The 17,425-nt window shown below is 41.4% G+C and overlaps 1 protein-coding gene across 6 annotated transcripts in view; it reads left to right on the top strand.

Annotated features, from left to right (window-relative positions):
• Positions 1–17,425, top strand: part of PPP1R13B (protein phosphatase 1 regulatory subunit 13B) — a 136,185-nt gene that overhangs the window by 47,058 nt on the left and 71,702 nt on the right. For 4 of the 6 annotated variants that reach the window (XM_032771610.2, XM_032771609.2, XM_032771608.2 and 1 more), the window contains exon 3: positions 17,089–17,208. In XM_032771610.2, the coding sequence (XP_032627501.1) occupies positions 17,089–17,208 (120 nt within the window). Of the gene's footprint in view, positions 1–17,088; positions 17,209–17,425 lie in introns of those variants that run through there. The other 2 variants (XM_032771614.2, XM_032771612.2) reach the window with 1 other exon arrangement.

Here is a 17,425-nt window from a genome sequence, read left to right as displayed (position 1 = left end):
ACCTAAACCATGAAAACTCCCTTCCTAACTTCTGTAGCCTTGCTTCGTGATTGTGGAAGACTGAGTGGCATTCTTCAGACATCTGTAGAGCCTTTCCAGAGTAAGCTGTTCACATAATACTAAAGTCCTATTCTCTTTTAATTTCAAGATTCTATAAAGGTGAGAGGTATCTCAATGTGTCTTCTCCTACCAGATGAGAACCCACATCTAACATTTTTATGTCTTAATGGAGGCATTTGTGTGTGCTCCTTTCTTTTATGGGCACAGCTCCTATGTTACTCACAGGTTGGGTGTGCACAATACTGGGCTTTTAGAAATCCAGCTCCAAGCTTAAGTATAAATGTACAGTACAGTATTTCTCCTGTGAGGGGAGTAAAAATGCAAAACTTAAAAGTATCTCTAAAGTTCGTTATTCACTTCTGTGAATGGCACTGTGAGACCTAATGTGTCTTCCCCTCTCCCCCCACAACGCCACAGCACTGTATGGTATTTGTCTTAATTACCTCATGGCTCTATGTAGAGTCTACATTCCATTTTGAATTGTGTCCAAGGGCTGGAGTATAAATTTAGTTTAACTTGTCTGTTTATACTAGCCTCAAGCCTCAGCAGGACTCCTAGTGATGTCAGTGGAAGGTTTGCAAAGGATTGGGGGTAGAATATGTCCTTTAACTTTACTTGCTATTGCTAAGTGCATTATTGTCAAATTCATTGTCACTAAGTGGGAAGAGATAATACATTTAGGTCCAATGCTCTTCTTGGTTTTTTTTTTTGGGCTTGGCTACACTTGTGAGTTAGTGTGCAATAAAGGAGCCCTGTGCGCACTAGCTCACTCCCTGTCTACACTAGCAAGGCACATAGAGCGCTCTGACTCCACGGCTAGAGCGCTTGTGGTACTCCACCTCGGCGAGAGGAATGTTTGCTACACACCCTCTGGAGTGCTGCAGTGCCAGTGTGAATGAGGTGTTGTATTACTGCGCTCTGATTGGCTTCCAGAAATGTCCCATAATCCCCAGAATTCATGTCCCGTGCAGACTTCTTTCAGGGAAGTAGAGGGAAGCTGCAAGAGCAGTCCATGCACCCTTCCCCAGCAGCATGGGCATGTTTCAGGCACCTGGAGAGGTAAATCACTGGGGTGGTAGGGCCATCTGCCTCACATCCATGCATCTGGACCCGCCACGAGCCTCATCCCCTGTATCTGGAGCCATCCACACCTGGCCTGCTACCTACGCTGGGCTGAGCTGTTAGTCCTAGCTGGGGTGAAGGTGTGGGAGAAGTGCACTTCCCCTTGCACGGATTGGTTGGGTCCAGGTCACACCCACCCCTTGAAACCTCCCCTGGCTCCACACCCTCACCTTGCATCCTGCCCCTTTTGCTCCTCAGCCCCGCGTCACTGCACAGGGAGCTGCTCCCCTGTCTGCCCCACATCCTGCACTCAGACCACATCCCTGCTGATCCCTGTGCACTCGAACCCCCATCCTGATGCATCTGGACCACTCCACAAGCCTCCTGCACCCCCACCCAGCTGAGCCTCAATCAGCTTTACCTGGACCCCATCCCACCAAGATCCACTCCCCCAGCACTTGACTCCCCTGCTGAGCCACTCAGACCTGCCCCCCCCTGCCACCGCAACAAGCCCGTGTGCAACCAGATTGCTCCACCACATGGAACCCTCTTATCTGGATTTCTCCACCACTAAGCCCCTCCACACTTGGATTCTGCCAGGCTGAGCCTGCCTGCTCACACCTATTGAGCCTGACAAGTTCCCCTGGTGAGTTGCTTCACTTGCTACTCCTGAGGGAATTCTGGGCCAGAAATTAAGAACTCACCTGACACAGACTGTGGGGGAGGCTCAGCCTTTGCTCTGTGTCAAATTTGAGTGCAGCCTCACCACTGAGTCCATGTGCTGGGGTGGGGCTGAAGAGTGATCTCTCATCTCTGTGAAGCTTGTCACCTATGCTCCCTGCTGCTATGCTGGAGCCTCCACATTTATTTATTGACCAATAAAATTTGCAGAATTTTAAAATAGGGTGCAGAATTCCCTCCAAGTAATATCGTAATGTATTATCTGTTTGAGAGGTGGTTTGGTGATTCACAGAAGCTCATAATACAGGAGGGGGACATCAATTAGCAGCATGAAAAGTTGCTCTTCTACAGAAATTGTTATGCCCCACCTGAAAGAGGAGACCCATCGATACCAGAGGGCTCTGGCTCTTACAATTTCCTATATCTGGACTGAGAAGCCATCGTCAGGACTAACTGCTCACATTGTTTTTGCTCTCCTCGCCCGGAAGAAGTGTCATGCAAGTCAACCCCTCCTATCAGCTGACTTTGTGGCTCAAAGCACATGGCAGGAGGGGGATAAACCCAAAACCAAAGGAATCAAGGATTTCTCTGCTGCTTGGACTTGGGGGTGGGGGCAAAGTGTTTCTAGGCGTAAGCAAAAGAAAGTCAGCTGCTGAGCATGGGTTAGCCCTCAAGGACAAATAGAGGTTGCTGAATATAGAAGCCTGTATCACCTTTTCGGAGACTGGGCACCAAAATGGCAGATAAAATTCAATGTTGATAAATGCAAAGTAGTTCATGCTGGAAAACATCATTCCAACTATACACATAAAATGACTGGGTATAAACTAGTTGTTAACTCTCAGATCTTGACATTGTTGTGGACAGTTCTCTAAAAACCATACATTAAATGTACAGCAGCAGTCAAAAAAGTGAACAAAAGGTTGGGAATCCTTAAAGGTTTAAATAATAAAATAGAAAAATCTTATTGCCTCTGTATAAATCCATGGTACGCCTACATCTTGAATACTGTGTACTGATCAGGTTGCCCCATCTCAAAAAAATGGATTGGAATTGCAAAAAGTACAGAGAAGGGCAACAAAAATGATTAGGGTATGGAACAGCTTCCCTATGAGGAGAGATTAATAAGACTGGGACTTTTCAGCTTGTAAAAGATGACTAAGGGGGAATATGATAGAGGTCTATAAAATCATGACTGGTGTGGAGAAAGTAAATAAGGAAGTGTTGTTTACTCTTTCTCATAACACAAGAACTAGGGTCACCAAATGCAATGAATAAGCAGCAGGTTTAAAACAAAATAGGAAGTATTCTTCACACAGTGCACAGTCAACCTGTGGAACTCTGCCAGACAGTGTTGTGAAGGTGAACATTGTAACAGGGTTCAAAAAATAATAAATTCCTGGAGGATAGATCCATGCTAGGTGGTAATCATTTATGGACAGGGATGGTGTCTTTAGCCTTTGTTTGCCAGAAGCTGGGAATGGGCAACAGGAGATGGATCACTTGATTTCCTGTTCTGCTCATTCCCTCTGAGGTACTGGCATTGGCCCCTGTTGGAAGACTGGATACTGTGCTAGATATAACTTTTGGTCTGACCCTGTATGGCTATTCTTATGCTCTTAAACCTAAGACTGTAATTCATTCATGTCTGTTTACTTGTTTTAACCTTGTAAATAACAATCTAATTGCCTTATCCTATTTAATAAATCTTCTTATAGGTTACTATAGGATTGGTTACAAGAATTGTCTTTGAGATGTAAAGTGCAGTTTACCTGGAACAAGTGATTTTTGGGATCAGGAGTAACTTGAATATCGCAGTGATTCTTGGTGTAAGGGGCCATCTGTCCAAAGGAGACATTCAGCTTCGTGGGGCAAAAACAGACCAGAGTACCCAACAGTACTGTGACTCTCTGTGTTAAGGCTGTTAAAGTGCCTGAGAGGTCCACACTTGATGCCGTTGGTTGGTGAAATTTAAGTTTAGAACTCTGAATCAATTTTGGGTTTGTGCCTCTGTTTTGTAACTCTCCCCTGAGGTTAGTGTATGTACTTCTTGTTGCCATTGTCAGGGTCATAGGTATGATGGTCTCAGCTTCACTATTGCTTACATTAAATCACCTGGAATGAAAGCACTTTCATAAGTGAAGCAAAGCTTATCAGAGATCCTAGATTATGACTCTCTGGATATTTTTCTGCATTATGTTTTCCGGTAAAATGAAACGTATAAAAATAAGATATTGGTCAAGTAGAAATGAAGGAAAAGGCTATTAGGACTCATAACAAGACAGAAGGCAGAACATTTTTCACCTGTTTGAGGGAAAAGGAACTCTTATTTACCTAGTACATGGAATTCCCCTACTTCTGGAGGCCTAGAACAGCCCTATTATATTAACAAGTAGGAAATTAGAAATGTGCCCTCCACAATATCTCCTTTGAGTCACCCTAATAGGAATTTTACCCTAAGCTTTTTGTCTACTTTCCTACAACAATAGGACACTCACGAACTCTGTGCCTTGGAGTTCCCTATTGTAAGGGTAGAGAATTAGATTTATGAAATTAACTCAGCCTCTCTAATCCAGGTTTAATTATTTTTCTCTCACACATGTATCAAACGTTATGTGAACAAAAAAAAAAAAAAAAGTTGGGCTTCTTTGTGTGTATGCATTTGTGACAGAATCTCCAGGATACAGCCTCAATCTGTGAGGACCTCTGCCTCCTTAACAATCCAGCCTTGGTCGTAGCTCATAAAGCTATGACTGTGACGAGCAGCACACTCCTCCTGGTCCTGTGATCCCTCAGTCACCAGTATGTGGAGCCCTACACCCAGCTAAATTAGTTTGAATGCTCCTTGAGCCACTCATGAATCAGAGAGAAGTCCCAGCTACATCCCTCAGCCCCCAGTTTGGCACTCTGGAAAGTCTTACCCTGCTCAAGATTCCCTTGGACAGTGCAAGCTCATCAGTCACTTCTTCAAAGGAAGGTGGACATGCCCCATAATCTGTGCTGAGATTCCCTGTACTGTTTTAGGTTAAAATACATAAAACAGATTTATGAAGTACAAAGAATAAGTGATTGTATGTAGCAGGTATAGAGTTCAGAGTTTATCTAACAAATAAAAATAAATTTGCAGCCTAAATTCTCCAGACTAAGCAAGATTTGAGTCAAACAGTCTCTCATCCTGACAGATGTTGTTGGCAGCTTAGTTCTCAACACACAGGCTGGATTCCCTTCCCAGCCTGGGACCAATCTCCTCAGTTCAAAGTCTTTGTCTTCCAGATGATCTTCCAGGTATTGAGATGTGGGAGGAAAGAAGCTAAGTGACTATGTCACTGTCCCTCTTTTTTATAATTTCTTCCATTTGCTAAGAAGATCCTGGCTGTGACACTGGGGGTCAGGCAGTCCTCACTGCATATGTGCCCTCTCCAAGGAGCCTGTAGGAGAGTGGATTCATGTCCGGCCTGGATACCTGTCTGGCCAGTGATAGTTGCTCCTTTGCCCTTACTGAAAGGCCAGCTGTGGGCATCTCCCAACCTCACAACATATTTCAGTAACGCACACAGCAATACTTCGTAATGTCACATACAATGATAGTATGTACAATTCAACAGGATATTAAGGTTCAGCAGATCAAGACTTTAAAATGGTACCTCACAAAACGTGCATTGTACAAAACATGATAGTGGTGAATATGGGGGTTTAAGGGTGTTACTTTGAGGTACAGATTCACAGCATTATGGTACAAATAAAATCTTTTGAGACTCTAGATATGAAGGGCTAATCTGTACTGAGCATATGCAAACTGAGAATTTTTTTCAAAGGTTTGTAATTTGAGATATTTTCAGAGGAAGGCAAATCCCTCACACAAAGCCACACTGCTGCCTAATATAAAATGCCTTCCTCAAACCATAAGTATGCAAAAGTGTCTGTCTGAATTTTTTAACATGGGAAAACAATATACTCTTTGATTAGTGTCCTTAGGGGTGCTCCATGTCGGGATGTGTATGTGCCTGTGCACTCTTGTTTGGAGATTTTTTGTCAGAAGTGTTTCTTGATCCATGCCTGTGGCTTAAATTCCCTTGTGCTCCAATGGGAGGGGACTCACTGCCACTCATGTTCCTTCACAACAGTCTACAGCCTGAGACAGACTGCTCTTTCTGCTCGCTGTATCTTCTAAGCAGTAAAGGAGATAGCGGGTTCCTCCTTCATCTTTGTCCCTTATTATAAGATGGATCAAGGATAAATGTACAAAGAACGGGGGGCGGGGGTGGAATTGAGAAACCAATTTTGAGAAACAAGCACAAAGAGCTTCCATCTGGCTTCTCTACAGAGAAGCCAGGGACCTGAAGAGGAAGTTTCTGCTCAAGAGATGACTGAGAAGTGCTTTTTTTTCTTCAGAGCATTTTGACCTGAGGGTAAAAAAGGTAGTTTCCACCTTTTAGAAATATGAGAGAGAGATCTATTGGGGCTTAAAAAGAAATGTTTTCTGAGAATCAACCTTTAATCCCATTAATGGAGCCAAATTTGGAAATCTGGTAGATTTTATTTAAAAAAAACAAAAAACTTATAAGCAGCATTTTTAAAATAACCAAGTAGTTAGGTAAGTAATTAAAATATATCTATATAAAGTGGCACACAGACCTTTCAAAGCTAATAAACTGAAAGTTAAGCTTTCACAGTTCTTGATGAGTCTACAACCTATCTATCAACAATCCTTTTATGTTGTATCTTTTTAAACTTTAACTTCCTTATTTCAGCGTGGTGAAGTTCAAGTAAATTTTTGATTAAGTCCTCCCATTTCCCTGTCTGTCCCCCCCCTCCAGACTTACTTCCTTAACTCTTGTTTAAATAATCTGAAACTTTGGGAAGGGAAAATGTTTTGACTCTCTCATGTTATCTGTGTTATGGTCATTATGGTTACTGTGACATGAGAACAAATGCATTCTCCTTCTAAAATTGAGAGCATCTCTGACATTTCCTATTCAGATGGCCCTAAGAAATGTAAGATTAAAAGACCATTCCTGAATCAGTCTTTCCTAGGTGCCATCAATTGATTTTTACTTGTAGCCACCCCCCCCCAATCAACCAAACAAGCCCCGCCCCCCACTAACCTCAGTAATAATGGGGGATTTGTTATCCCTATATTGACTGGGTACATGTCACCTCAAGATAGGATACAGAGATAAAGTTTCTTGATACCATCAATGACTGTTTCTTGGAGCAGCTAGTCCTGGAACTCACAAGAGGAGAGGCAATTCTTGATTTAGTCCTATGTGGAGTCCAGGATCTGGCCCAAGAGGTGTATATAGCTGAACCATTTGTTAATAGCTATCATAATATAATTAAATTTAACATCCCTGGTGCAGGGAACACCAAAGAAGCCCACCACAATAGCATTTAAGAGGACTGCACAAAAATGAGGAAACAGAAGTTAAAAGGTATAACCACAAAAGTGAAATGCCTGCAAACAGCATGGAAACTTTTAAAATACCATATTTTGAGGCTCAAATTAAATATATACCCCAAATTAAAAAAACATAGGGGACCAAAAAAGTGCCACCAAAGTAAAAAGTGTTTAGAGGCAAAAAGGCATCCTTTAAAAATTGGAAGTTAAATCCTACTGAAGAAAATAGAAAGGAGCCTAAACACAAATCAGGTGTAAAAGTATAATTGGGCAGGCTGAAAAAGAATTTGAAGAGCAACTAGCCAAAGATCCCAAAACTAACAGCAAAAAATTTAAGAACATCAGAAGCAGGAAGCCTCCTAAACAATCAGTGGGGTCATTGGACGATCAAGATGCTAAAGGAGCACTCAAGGAAAATAAGGCTGTTGCTGAAAAGCTAAATTAATTCTTTGCATCAGTCTTCACTGCAGAGGATGTGAGGGAGATTTCTACCCCTGAACTATTCTTTTTAGATGACATATCTGAGGAACTGTCCAACACTGAGGTGTCATTAGAGAAGGTTTTGGAACAAATTGATCAGTAAGTCATCAGGACCAGATGATATTCACCCAAGAGTTCTGAAGGAACTCAAATATGAAATTGCAGAACTACTAACTGTGGTATGTAACCTATCATTTAAATTAGCTTCTGTACCAGATAACTGCAGGATAGCTAATGTGATGCCAATTTTTAAAAAAGACTCCAGAGGCAATCCCAGCAATTCCAGGGCTGGTATGCCTAACTTCAGTACAAGGCAAATTCGTTGAATTTATGTTAAACAACAGAATTATCAGACACATAGATGAACATGATTTGCTGAGGAAGAGTCAACATGGCTTTTGTAAAGGGAATTTATGTCTCACCAATGTATCAGAATTCTTTAAGGGGGTCAACAAACATGGACAAGGGCGATCCAGTGGATAGAGGATACTGGGACTTTCATAAAGCCTTTGACAAGGTCCCTTCCCAAAGGCTCTTAATCAAAGTAAGCAGTCATGGGATAAGAGGGAAGGTCCTTTCTTGGATCAGTAATTATTTAAAATACAAGAAACAAAAGTTAAGAATAAACAGTTGGTTTTCAGAAATGGAGAGAGGTAAATAGTGGTTTCTCTCAGGGGGTCTGTACTGGCACCAGTGCTGTTCAACATATTCAGAAGTGATCTAGAAAAAGAGGTAAACAATGATGTGTCAGAATTTGCAGATGGTACAAAGTTATTTGATATAGTTAAGTCCAAAGCAGACTGCGAAGAGTTGGGATCTCACAAAACTGGATGACTGGGCAAGAAACTGACAGATGAAATTCAGTGTTGATAAATAGAAATTAATGCACATTGGACAACATAATCCTAACTATACATATAAAATGATGAGGGTCTAAATTAGCTGTTACCGCTCAAGAAAGAGATCTTACAATTGTAGATAGCTGAGCTGCTGTTTTCAGACAATGTGCAATGGCAGTCAAAAAAGCTAACAGTGTTAGGAACCATTAGGAAAGGGATAGATAAGACTGAAAATATAATGCCTCTGTAGAAATTCATGGTATGCTCATCTCTTGAATACCGTGTGCAATTTTAGTCACCCCATCTCAAAAAAGATGTATTAGAATTGGAAAAGGTACAGAGAAGGGCAACAGAAATGATATGGACGTTTGGAATAGTTTCCATATGCGGAGAGATTAAAAAGACTGTGTCTTTTCAGTTTGGAAAAGAGATGATTAAGGGGGGATATCGTAGGGGTCTATAAAATCTTGACTGGTGTGGAGAAAGCAAATAAGGGAATGTTATTTACTCATAACACAAGAACTAGGGCTCATCTAATGAAATGAATAAGCAGCAGCTTTAAAACAAAAAAGGAAGTACTTCTTCATAAACTCAGTCAACCTATGAAACTGATTGACAGGTGATGTTGTAAAGGCCAAAACTATATAACAGGCATATAAAAAGAACTAGATAAGCTCATGGAGGATAGCTGCATCAATAGCTATTAGCCGGGATGGGTGGGGATGCAACGCAATGTTCTGAGTGTCCCTAGCCCCTGTTTGCCAGAAGCTGGGAGTGAACCAAAGGGAATGGATCATTTGATGATTGCCTGTTCTGTTCATACCTTCTGAAGCACCTGGCATTGTCCTTTTTCAGAAGGGCTGGATCAACCATTGGTCTGACCCCGTATGGCTGTTCTTATGACCTAGTTATTAATACATGCAATTATGATGCTATCGCAGGGTATATGATTCCCACTATCATAGTCACAAGCATTCTTTTCCATGCCTTAGGGGACACAATGATTGAAAAATCAGCAAGAGCATCACAAGTTTTAACCATGTCTGATCTATTATTAAAGACAAGAAATCAGTAAACAAAGCACAAACGATAGAACACAACTCATAAACTAGTTATTTCCATTACAATCTCTTCTGTCTGCCTCTGTGTGTAGAACCTTAACAGTGATTACACCTTTGAGAATAGACTACATGTGAGGATGTTCTTCGTTTGGGAAATTAAGTCCAAAATATATAGTTTCTCAAAATATTGTGACTTCAGTCTCAATCTTATTAGATACTTAAAACCTTTATGTATGGGCAAAATAACTTGTTTTAGGGTAGGTGAAACCTGTCTTGTTGTTAATAATAATAATCAGCCAGTTTGTAAATTGGGGAAAACAGATAACTGTAACTAAATCCTATGAAATCAAATAAACTATTTAAATCAGTTACTTAGAAGGAGCCATTTAAGGAGCTGTCTTGAGACTGGCTAATGAACCAATATTAAGAATCTTGAATCCAGTTAAATCCCACTATTTCTCTGTTTACCACTGTTTAGTCCCTGTCGCCTCTTCAGGAGTATATGGTCTAACCATCTGATGATCAACAGGACAAGCTGTTAATATTTTAAGTTACAGTTGCATTTCAATATTCCAGTAAAATCATTACAAGAGTTTGTAAATCTAATCCCTTGGCTGGGTCTTAGTTAACTTTCTCTCACCAATCCATATTGAAGTCTTGGGGAGGTTTTCCTTGGGTTGGTTACTTTGAGTCTTTTGTGTTTTTCTTAGCTTTATGTGATAGTTTATTTGTACAGATAGACAGGATGAGTTGTGGACTCCTTGTTGTTGAAGCAGAGTAGCAGAGGGGTGAGTGTATGAGGGGCGCTCAGGTCAGTTTCTTATACTTTTTTCCTCCTACTTTCATTCAATTATAGGAAAACAGGCATCTGTCAGTCTTATTTAGATTGAAGTTCATTACTATCACTTTTTCTTTGACTCTATGCCGGGGTGGGGGGGGGGGGGGGGGTTGGCTTAGTTGTTATCTTCAGTTTCTCAATATGCAGTCTCTTTAATGGATATACAACATTTCTACTTGTTTTTGTACTTCTGGCAGGAGATTCTCAGAATATCTTTAAAGTTAGTTTTAACTCTTTTATTCAGTCCATTTTCTGAAATACTTTTTATTAGCATATGACACGAAATGAAATTGTTTTAAAAAGTCAATACACTCCTGTAGTTATATGCAAGTTTTCAGTTTTCAAAACCATCTTTTAAAGTTAAACAATTCTTAAAACCTTTAGCTTAAAGAGTTATTAAAGAAATTGTTAATTCTTTGTAACAATTTTAGAAGAGATGGTTCTTGTCTTCCTGAGTTAGGTGAGGGAGTTGTTTGAGCACTGCCAGTAATTAATTCGTTGTTAATATAAATATTCTATACTCAGATGGCTTCTTATATTGATAATCTCTTTAAGACGGTTATTAAATTTGAGGTTGGTACATAAGGCATTTTATCATTTACATAGCAATGGTATTAGGAACTTTGCATTTAGCTGTTTGCAAGTGTGCATTTCTCAGAGATTTTTGCCATTTGTAGCTTCATAGATTCCAAGGCCAGACGGGACCATTGTGATCTAGTCTGATCTCCTGTACAACAAAAGACATAGGCTCTAGGAATTATTATTTTGGGGAAGTTCTATGTTTTGGAAAAACATCCAATCTTGATTTAAAAATTGGCAGTGATGGAGAATCCGCTGTGACACTGGAAAATTTTTCCAATGGCCTAATTACTAAGGCTACATTTAGTCATGGGTATTTGTAATAAAAGTCATGGACAGATCATGGGCAGTAAACAAAAATGCATGGTGTGTGACCTGTCTTTTTACTATATACTCCTAACTAAAACTTGGGCTGGAGGTCCACGGGTCTGGGATGCTGCAGGTGCTAGGTGGATGGCCCAGGACCCTCGCTGGTGCTGGGGGGGAGGCAGATGGTGGCATGTGTCTGGGATCCCCTCTGGTGCTGGTGCACACAGTCATGTGCGGGACCCATGCTGGGGGAGGGGCAGGCAGCGGTGCCTGACTCAGGATGGTGCTGTGCGGCCTGGGACCCCTGCTAGTATTTGGATGGGGAGGATGAGTGGCAGCAGCGCGCGGCCTGGGACCCCTGTAGGTGCTGGTGGGGAAGGGTGGGCGGGCGGCGGCAGCGCGTGGCCTGGGTGTGACGTTCCCCTGGTGTTATCCGGACTGGTGCTCTGCTAGGTCACTCCAATCCTTGACTCTGGGAGCCAGCCTTACCCTTGTCTGCTTTGAGAATGCCCCACTCCTGGGCTGTTCACAAACAGCCTCTGGCATGTAAGCTGCTTCTTGGATTGTGCAACCAAATGACACTAGCCAATATCTCTGGCCCCAGACACAACCCTAGGAATCTCTGTCGTGCAGTGTCCAGTTATGACCACTGGATGCTGCAAGCTTATATGAATTTGTCACTTTAACAAAGAAATTGATATGTACCATGCTTGTTATCCCAAGGGGAGTCTCTGACACACTTCAAACCAAACGCACTGCTTCGGGTAGAAAAAACAAACACATATTCACTACAGAGATAGATTTTAAGTGATATTAAGTAAGAGGCAAAAAGTCAGAGTGGTTACCAAAATAAAATATAAGCACACAGTGTAAACTATCAACCCTATTAGATTGGACAACATCTGGATTAGGCAGTTTTTCTCACCCCACTGGATACTGCAGTCCTTTATATAAAGGTTTGTTCCTTAAATCTGGGCCAGTCTCCCCTGTTGGAGTCTTGTCTTCTTCTCAGTGTCTTAGTTGCTTGCAGCGAAGGTGGGGGCAGGAGAAGGGCCCAGTATGTGTTCACTCTATCTGTTTTATATCCTCAGTCCATGTGCTTGGGGAGCACAAGTCCAGGCATGTCTGGTGGGCATTGCTGAGTCTCTCCAAGCAAGGTTGAGCAATTCCCCTGGTATGGCCTCTTGCAGGGTGAGTCATTGCATTGTAGCGCCCTTGCTAGACAATGGCTGTTGATGGGTTGTTTGATACCCCACCTGGGCATTGCTTACTTCCCTTGCTGTTGCCTCTGGGGAGTAATATGTATCTGATTCCCCAACTTGCAGCATGTTTTAGTGAACACCATACAACACAATTCTCATAACCAGGGCCGACTTTAGGAACCGCGGGGCCCAATTCAAATACCCGATGGTGGTCCAGGTGTTCGACAGCACTTCAGTGGCGGGGAGTCCTTCCCACGCTCTGGGTCTTCCGCGGACCCCCGCCGCTGAAACGCCTCCAAAGACCCAGAGTGAGTGAAGGACCCCCGTGCCGCCGAAGACCTGGACTACCGCTGGGTGAGTAAAAAAAAAAAAAATTAAAAAGGCACCTGAGGCCTGGGGCCCGATTCCAGGGAATCAGGGGAATCGGCCTAAAGCCGGCCCTGCTCATAACTTCATATGCATTAATGATATGCATATATGGATAGAGAAATGACTTTCAGCAGATCATAACCTGATGCATATAAAGCACGCCTTGTAAGGTAAGATCACAATTATATGAAAATGAATATGGGGGTTACGGGACCCCTGCTGGTTCTGCGGGGTCGGGAAGGGGTGGGTTGGCAGGGCTGGCAGGCTCCTTATTTGTCTCCGACCGGCTTGTCCCTGCAGCTCATAGGGGAAGGGTGGTCAGGGGGCTCCATGTGCTGCTCCCACCACAAGTGCCAGCTCTGCAGCTCCCATTGGCCAGGAACCATAGTCAAAGGGGGCGGCAGCTGTGGATGTGAGCAGCACATGGAGCCTTCTGGCCCCTCCGCCTAGGATCTGCAGGGACATGCCGGTGGGAGCCAGGGAGAACCCCCCACACCCCGTAAGCGCTGCCCTGCACCCCAGCCCGCTGCCCCAGCCCTGAGCCCCCTCCCACACGCCCAAACTGCTGCTGCTGGCCCAGGGGTTGTCCAGCTCAGGCAGCCCCTGAGCCAGCACCAGCCACTGCAGAAGTCATGGAGGTCATAGAAAGTCACGGAATCCATTACTTCTATGACCTCCGTGACAGACACGCAGCCTTACTAATTACTCTCACCGTTAATTTACACCTTATTTCCAGTCTGAATTTGTCCACCTTCAACTTCCAGCCATTGGATCATTTTACACCTTTCTCTGCTGGATTGAAATTTATAATATTTATTAATGGACTCTTCAGTGCTTAAGAAATGAACAAAGTTTGAAACATTTCCAACTACATATTTTTTTCCTAGAGGCTTTTAAGGACAGAAGCAGGTATTTCTAGAGTAATAAAAATCATTCCAGCTAGGATAGTTTGAAAATTGTTTGTGTGGATTTTACTTAGAAGTTTTTTGTGGAAGAGTGAAAAAACCCAATTAACACCTAGATTTATTGCTCTGAAAATACAACCCCACATTCCTTTTCACAATTAGGTCTTTTCCTAATGCTTTACATGGTTTGTTTTCTTGAGATAAGGATTACATTTGTGCTAAACTGGTATTTATACTGGGAGAGGTGTCCGGTCTAGATAAGACATGTTTAGGGACAATAAACATGGGTTTATGGCCAAAGAGGGCTATCTTCCTGATATCTTGTTTGTCTTTTGGTGAGAGAGAGAGCAGAAATTTCCTGCAGTTTCTTTAACCAGCCCAAACATTTAATAACACAACTAACTAAAATATAGACAGGTATTGTACACTTTGTCTAAATGGCTTTATTGATCTGAATTATTGAGGTTTGAGTATTTTAAACTAAACTTTGGGTGTGCTTACCTCAGATTGTATGAGTAAATACCCAGAGATACTAAATTATTTAAGAAATGTTTCTTGGATAACCTTTTTTCTGAGATTGAAGTTCCTTTTTACTTTCAATGGAGGGAAGTTTAAAAAGAAAGCACTCAGACTCCTACTGCTTTGAAGACAACAGGAAAGACATTAGACTTTGAAGACTATCTTTTGATAAAGTACACATTACATTTACCTTATTGGGTAAATGTGGTTTAATTTCCTTTTCTCTTGATTGCTAGGAAGTGTCCAGACAAAACACTAAAATGAAAATAAGCTGAATCCCCTGTTTCATCAGGCTAATGTTCTCACAAGACCCATCACATTCTGGCTGCTGCATGAGACTCCAGATGGCCTTTGGGAGTGGTCTGAGTACTAGGCTGAAGAAGTAGGGAAGGGGATGGAGGACACCATTGCTCAGGGAAGAGTAAAGTTACCTCTCTTATCGAAAATTACTGAAACATTTCTTGTCAGAAAAATAAAAGTTAAAAACCAAAAAAAGTAGGGCTGGCCTACATAAGGAAGCTTATCAGCTTAAATTTATAGCATTATATTGGTATAAGATTATACTGATAAACTTCTCACTGTTAGACACCTCTTATTTTGATTTACCTGATTTGTTTGTTTGTTTTTTTGTTTAATAAATTGTATCTTAAAATTAGTTTTTAAAATACAGTGCCTTTTCTGATGACTTGAATGGAGTATGAGATACTTCTTTCTTAATTTATCTTATATTCCTGCCTATTAGTAGAAAAGTGGCACTCTTCATAGGTTTTCTAACTTGTGCAGTACTATTTAAACATTGGTATAAGTATAATTCTGAAAGATTTTTAAAAATTGATTTTTAGAAATTTGGAAATAACATTAAACTTTTTGCAAGATTAATTATATGTTGCTTATTCTTCTACTAGTAAGTTTGATATTTCTGAAATAAACGCCTTGTTCAAAATTTTAAGAAATGGTGTATGTGTGTGTGTGTGTGTGAGAGAGAGAGATTTAATTGTAATACTGCAGAAAATTTAGTCTTGATTTTACTCCTGGATTTGATGGCAGTAATTAGCTTGTACCAGTTTCTGCTGTATTAGTGACTATTGTGTAATGTACTCTCTTAGAGTGATAGCACATAACTAAATTTTTAGGGGTGAATTATCATTATACATGTGTATTATACATGACTTTAATCTGGTGGACTTCATTGGAAGTCTTATGGTTCAGACTGAGTATGATGCTTTCATAACAGGCACAGAAAACCCAATTGGCAAAGGAGAGCAGAGTTGAAAGGCTTAACTATCTGAAAAGGGTGTAGATGAGGGAGAATTCCTGGCAAAATTTAAATGTCACCATGCCTCAGTGGGTCACAACTGAGAATACCAAATTCAGGACAAACTGCTGAGAAATAGGGCAGAGACATCCCCAAACTGGTGGTTATTCTTCCATAAGATATACCAACCCAGCAACAAAATGTCTGTCTCACCACCCTGGCTTACAAAAAATCAGAAATACAGCCTCCTTAAGTATTCCAGTCCTGGATTCAACATCTGGACACTAGAATTAATGGTGAGTGGTTATTTAAAACCAATTTTATCAAAGATTTCTTCTGATCCCAAAGGACCAGCCGCATACCCAGGTCAATATATAACTCATCTCTTACCCAATAATCTTGTGGTTGCCAATCTTTAAATACGTAATATCTAAAGGTTTATTTATAAGAGAAAAGAAAGAGGTGAGAGTTTAAATTGGTTAAAGGAATCAAATACATACAATAATTGCAAAGTTCTTGGATCAGTTTTCAAGTAGTGATGGCATAAACTCTGGCTTGTTAAGTCTCTGGTTGTTTCCAAATGAGTGGAAGGTCCTTAGTCCCTTGGTTAGAAAGCTCCCATTAGTATAAGTCCATAATCCAGAAATCAGAGCAGGGAAGAGGCAAAATGGAGATGTTTCCAGGACTTTTTATAGCCTCTCCTGTGTTGAGAGAAACTAGTTGTTCCAGACGGAGCCCTCAGCACAGTTTCTGGCAAAGTACAGGCACACAAGATGGAGTTCAGTACCATATAATCTAGTCACATGTCCTTGCATGCTTTGATGAGTCATAACAGGGGTCTTATCCATATTCTAGCTAAAATGTTCTCAGGAAAGTCCATCAGGTGTGGATAAGCTTCTTTCATGGCCTACTGTGTTCGTTGATGGGATGTCAGTCTAAGTATTCCCTTCATAATGTGCTGGCTAGACTGGATGCAAATACTTTGTGAGTGTTATCCAGGGGCAAACACATTTGAAATAGTTATACAGCCAAAATTCATAATTTCCTATACAAAAATGATGCATGAATACAAATAGGATAATCACATTTAGCACACCATAACTTTTTCATTGACACCTAACGTAACATACTTTGTGCAAGATTTGTTGCATTGTATAATAGTGGTAGCAACAGTGACCTACATGGTCATGTTTTAGTCATATAATGTCATAGAAGGTGATGGAGAATTTCTGGCAAAATTTAAATGCATGCATAGTAGGATTATAAACTTTGAAATTATGTAGGTGCTTGTACTATCTAAAATTATGTCACTTTTGTTATATGATTAATTGTTGTTTTAATAGTATGTTAATATGCTGTTGCAGTTATTTTCTTCCTGTTTCTGCTTTTATTTTGAATTAGTTTTCTACATGTTAAGTTGTCAGATGACTGCTTGAAGTGTCAAAAATGCACCCACATTTAGAAGCAGTTTTTTTAACGTTACTTTGTAAGAAGTTGCTGGATTCAGAAATATTATATTCTCTACTTTCAGAACGCCATATACCCTTTGATCACATGATGTATGACCATCTACAGAAGTGGGGACCCCGCAGAGAAGAAGTGAAATTTTTTCTTCGTCATGAGGAATCTCCAGCTGAAAGCAATGAACAGAGTAAGTACGCTTACCTTACACAGATAAGAATTGGTGCTGGAGGGGGGACAGGCAGCAGCGTGTGGAGACCTCCGCTGGTGTTGGGAGCGGGAGAAGGGGGCCAGCAGGCTCCCTACCTGGCTCTGCGCTTCACATCCCAGCAGCAGCAGCGCGCAGAGCTGCCTGGCCACTCATCCGTCTAGGAGCTGAGCAAGGGGGATATTGCCCCTTCCAGGGA

Source organism: Chelonoidis abingdonii, chromosome 4, assembly GCF_003597395.2.
Source record: "Chelonoidis abingdonii isolate Lonesome George chromosome 4, CheloAbing_2.0, whole genome shotgun sequence".
Taxonomy (NCBI): domain Eukaryota; kingdom Metazoa; phylum Chordata; order Testudines; family Testudinidae; genus Chelonoidis; species Chelonoidis abingdonii.
The sequence above is the reverse complement of the archived record's forward strand: the minus strand, read 5'-3'. Positions and strand labels throughout refer to the sequence as shown.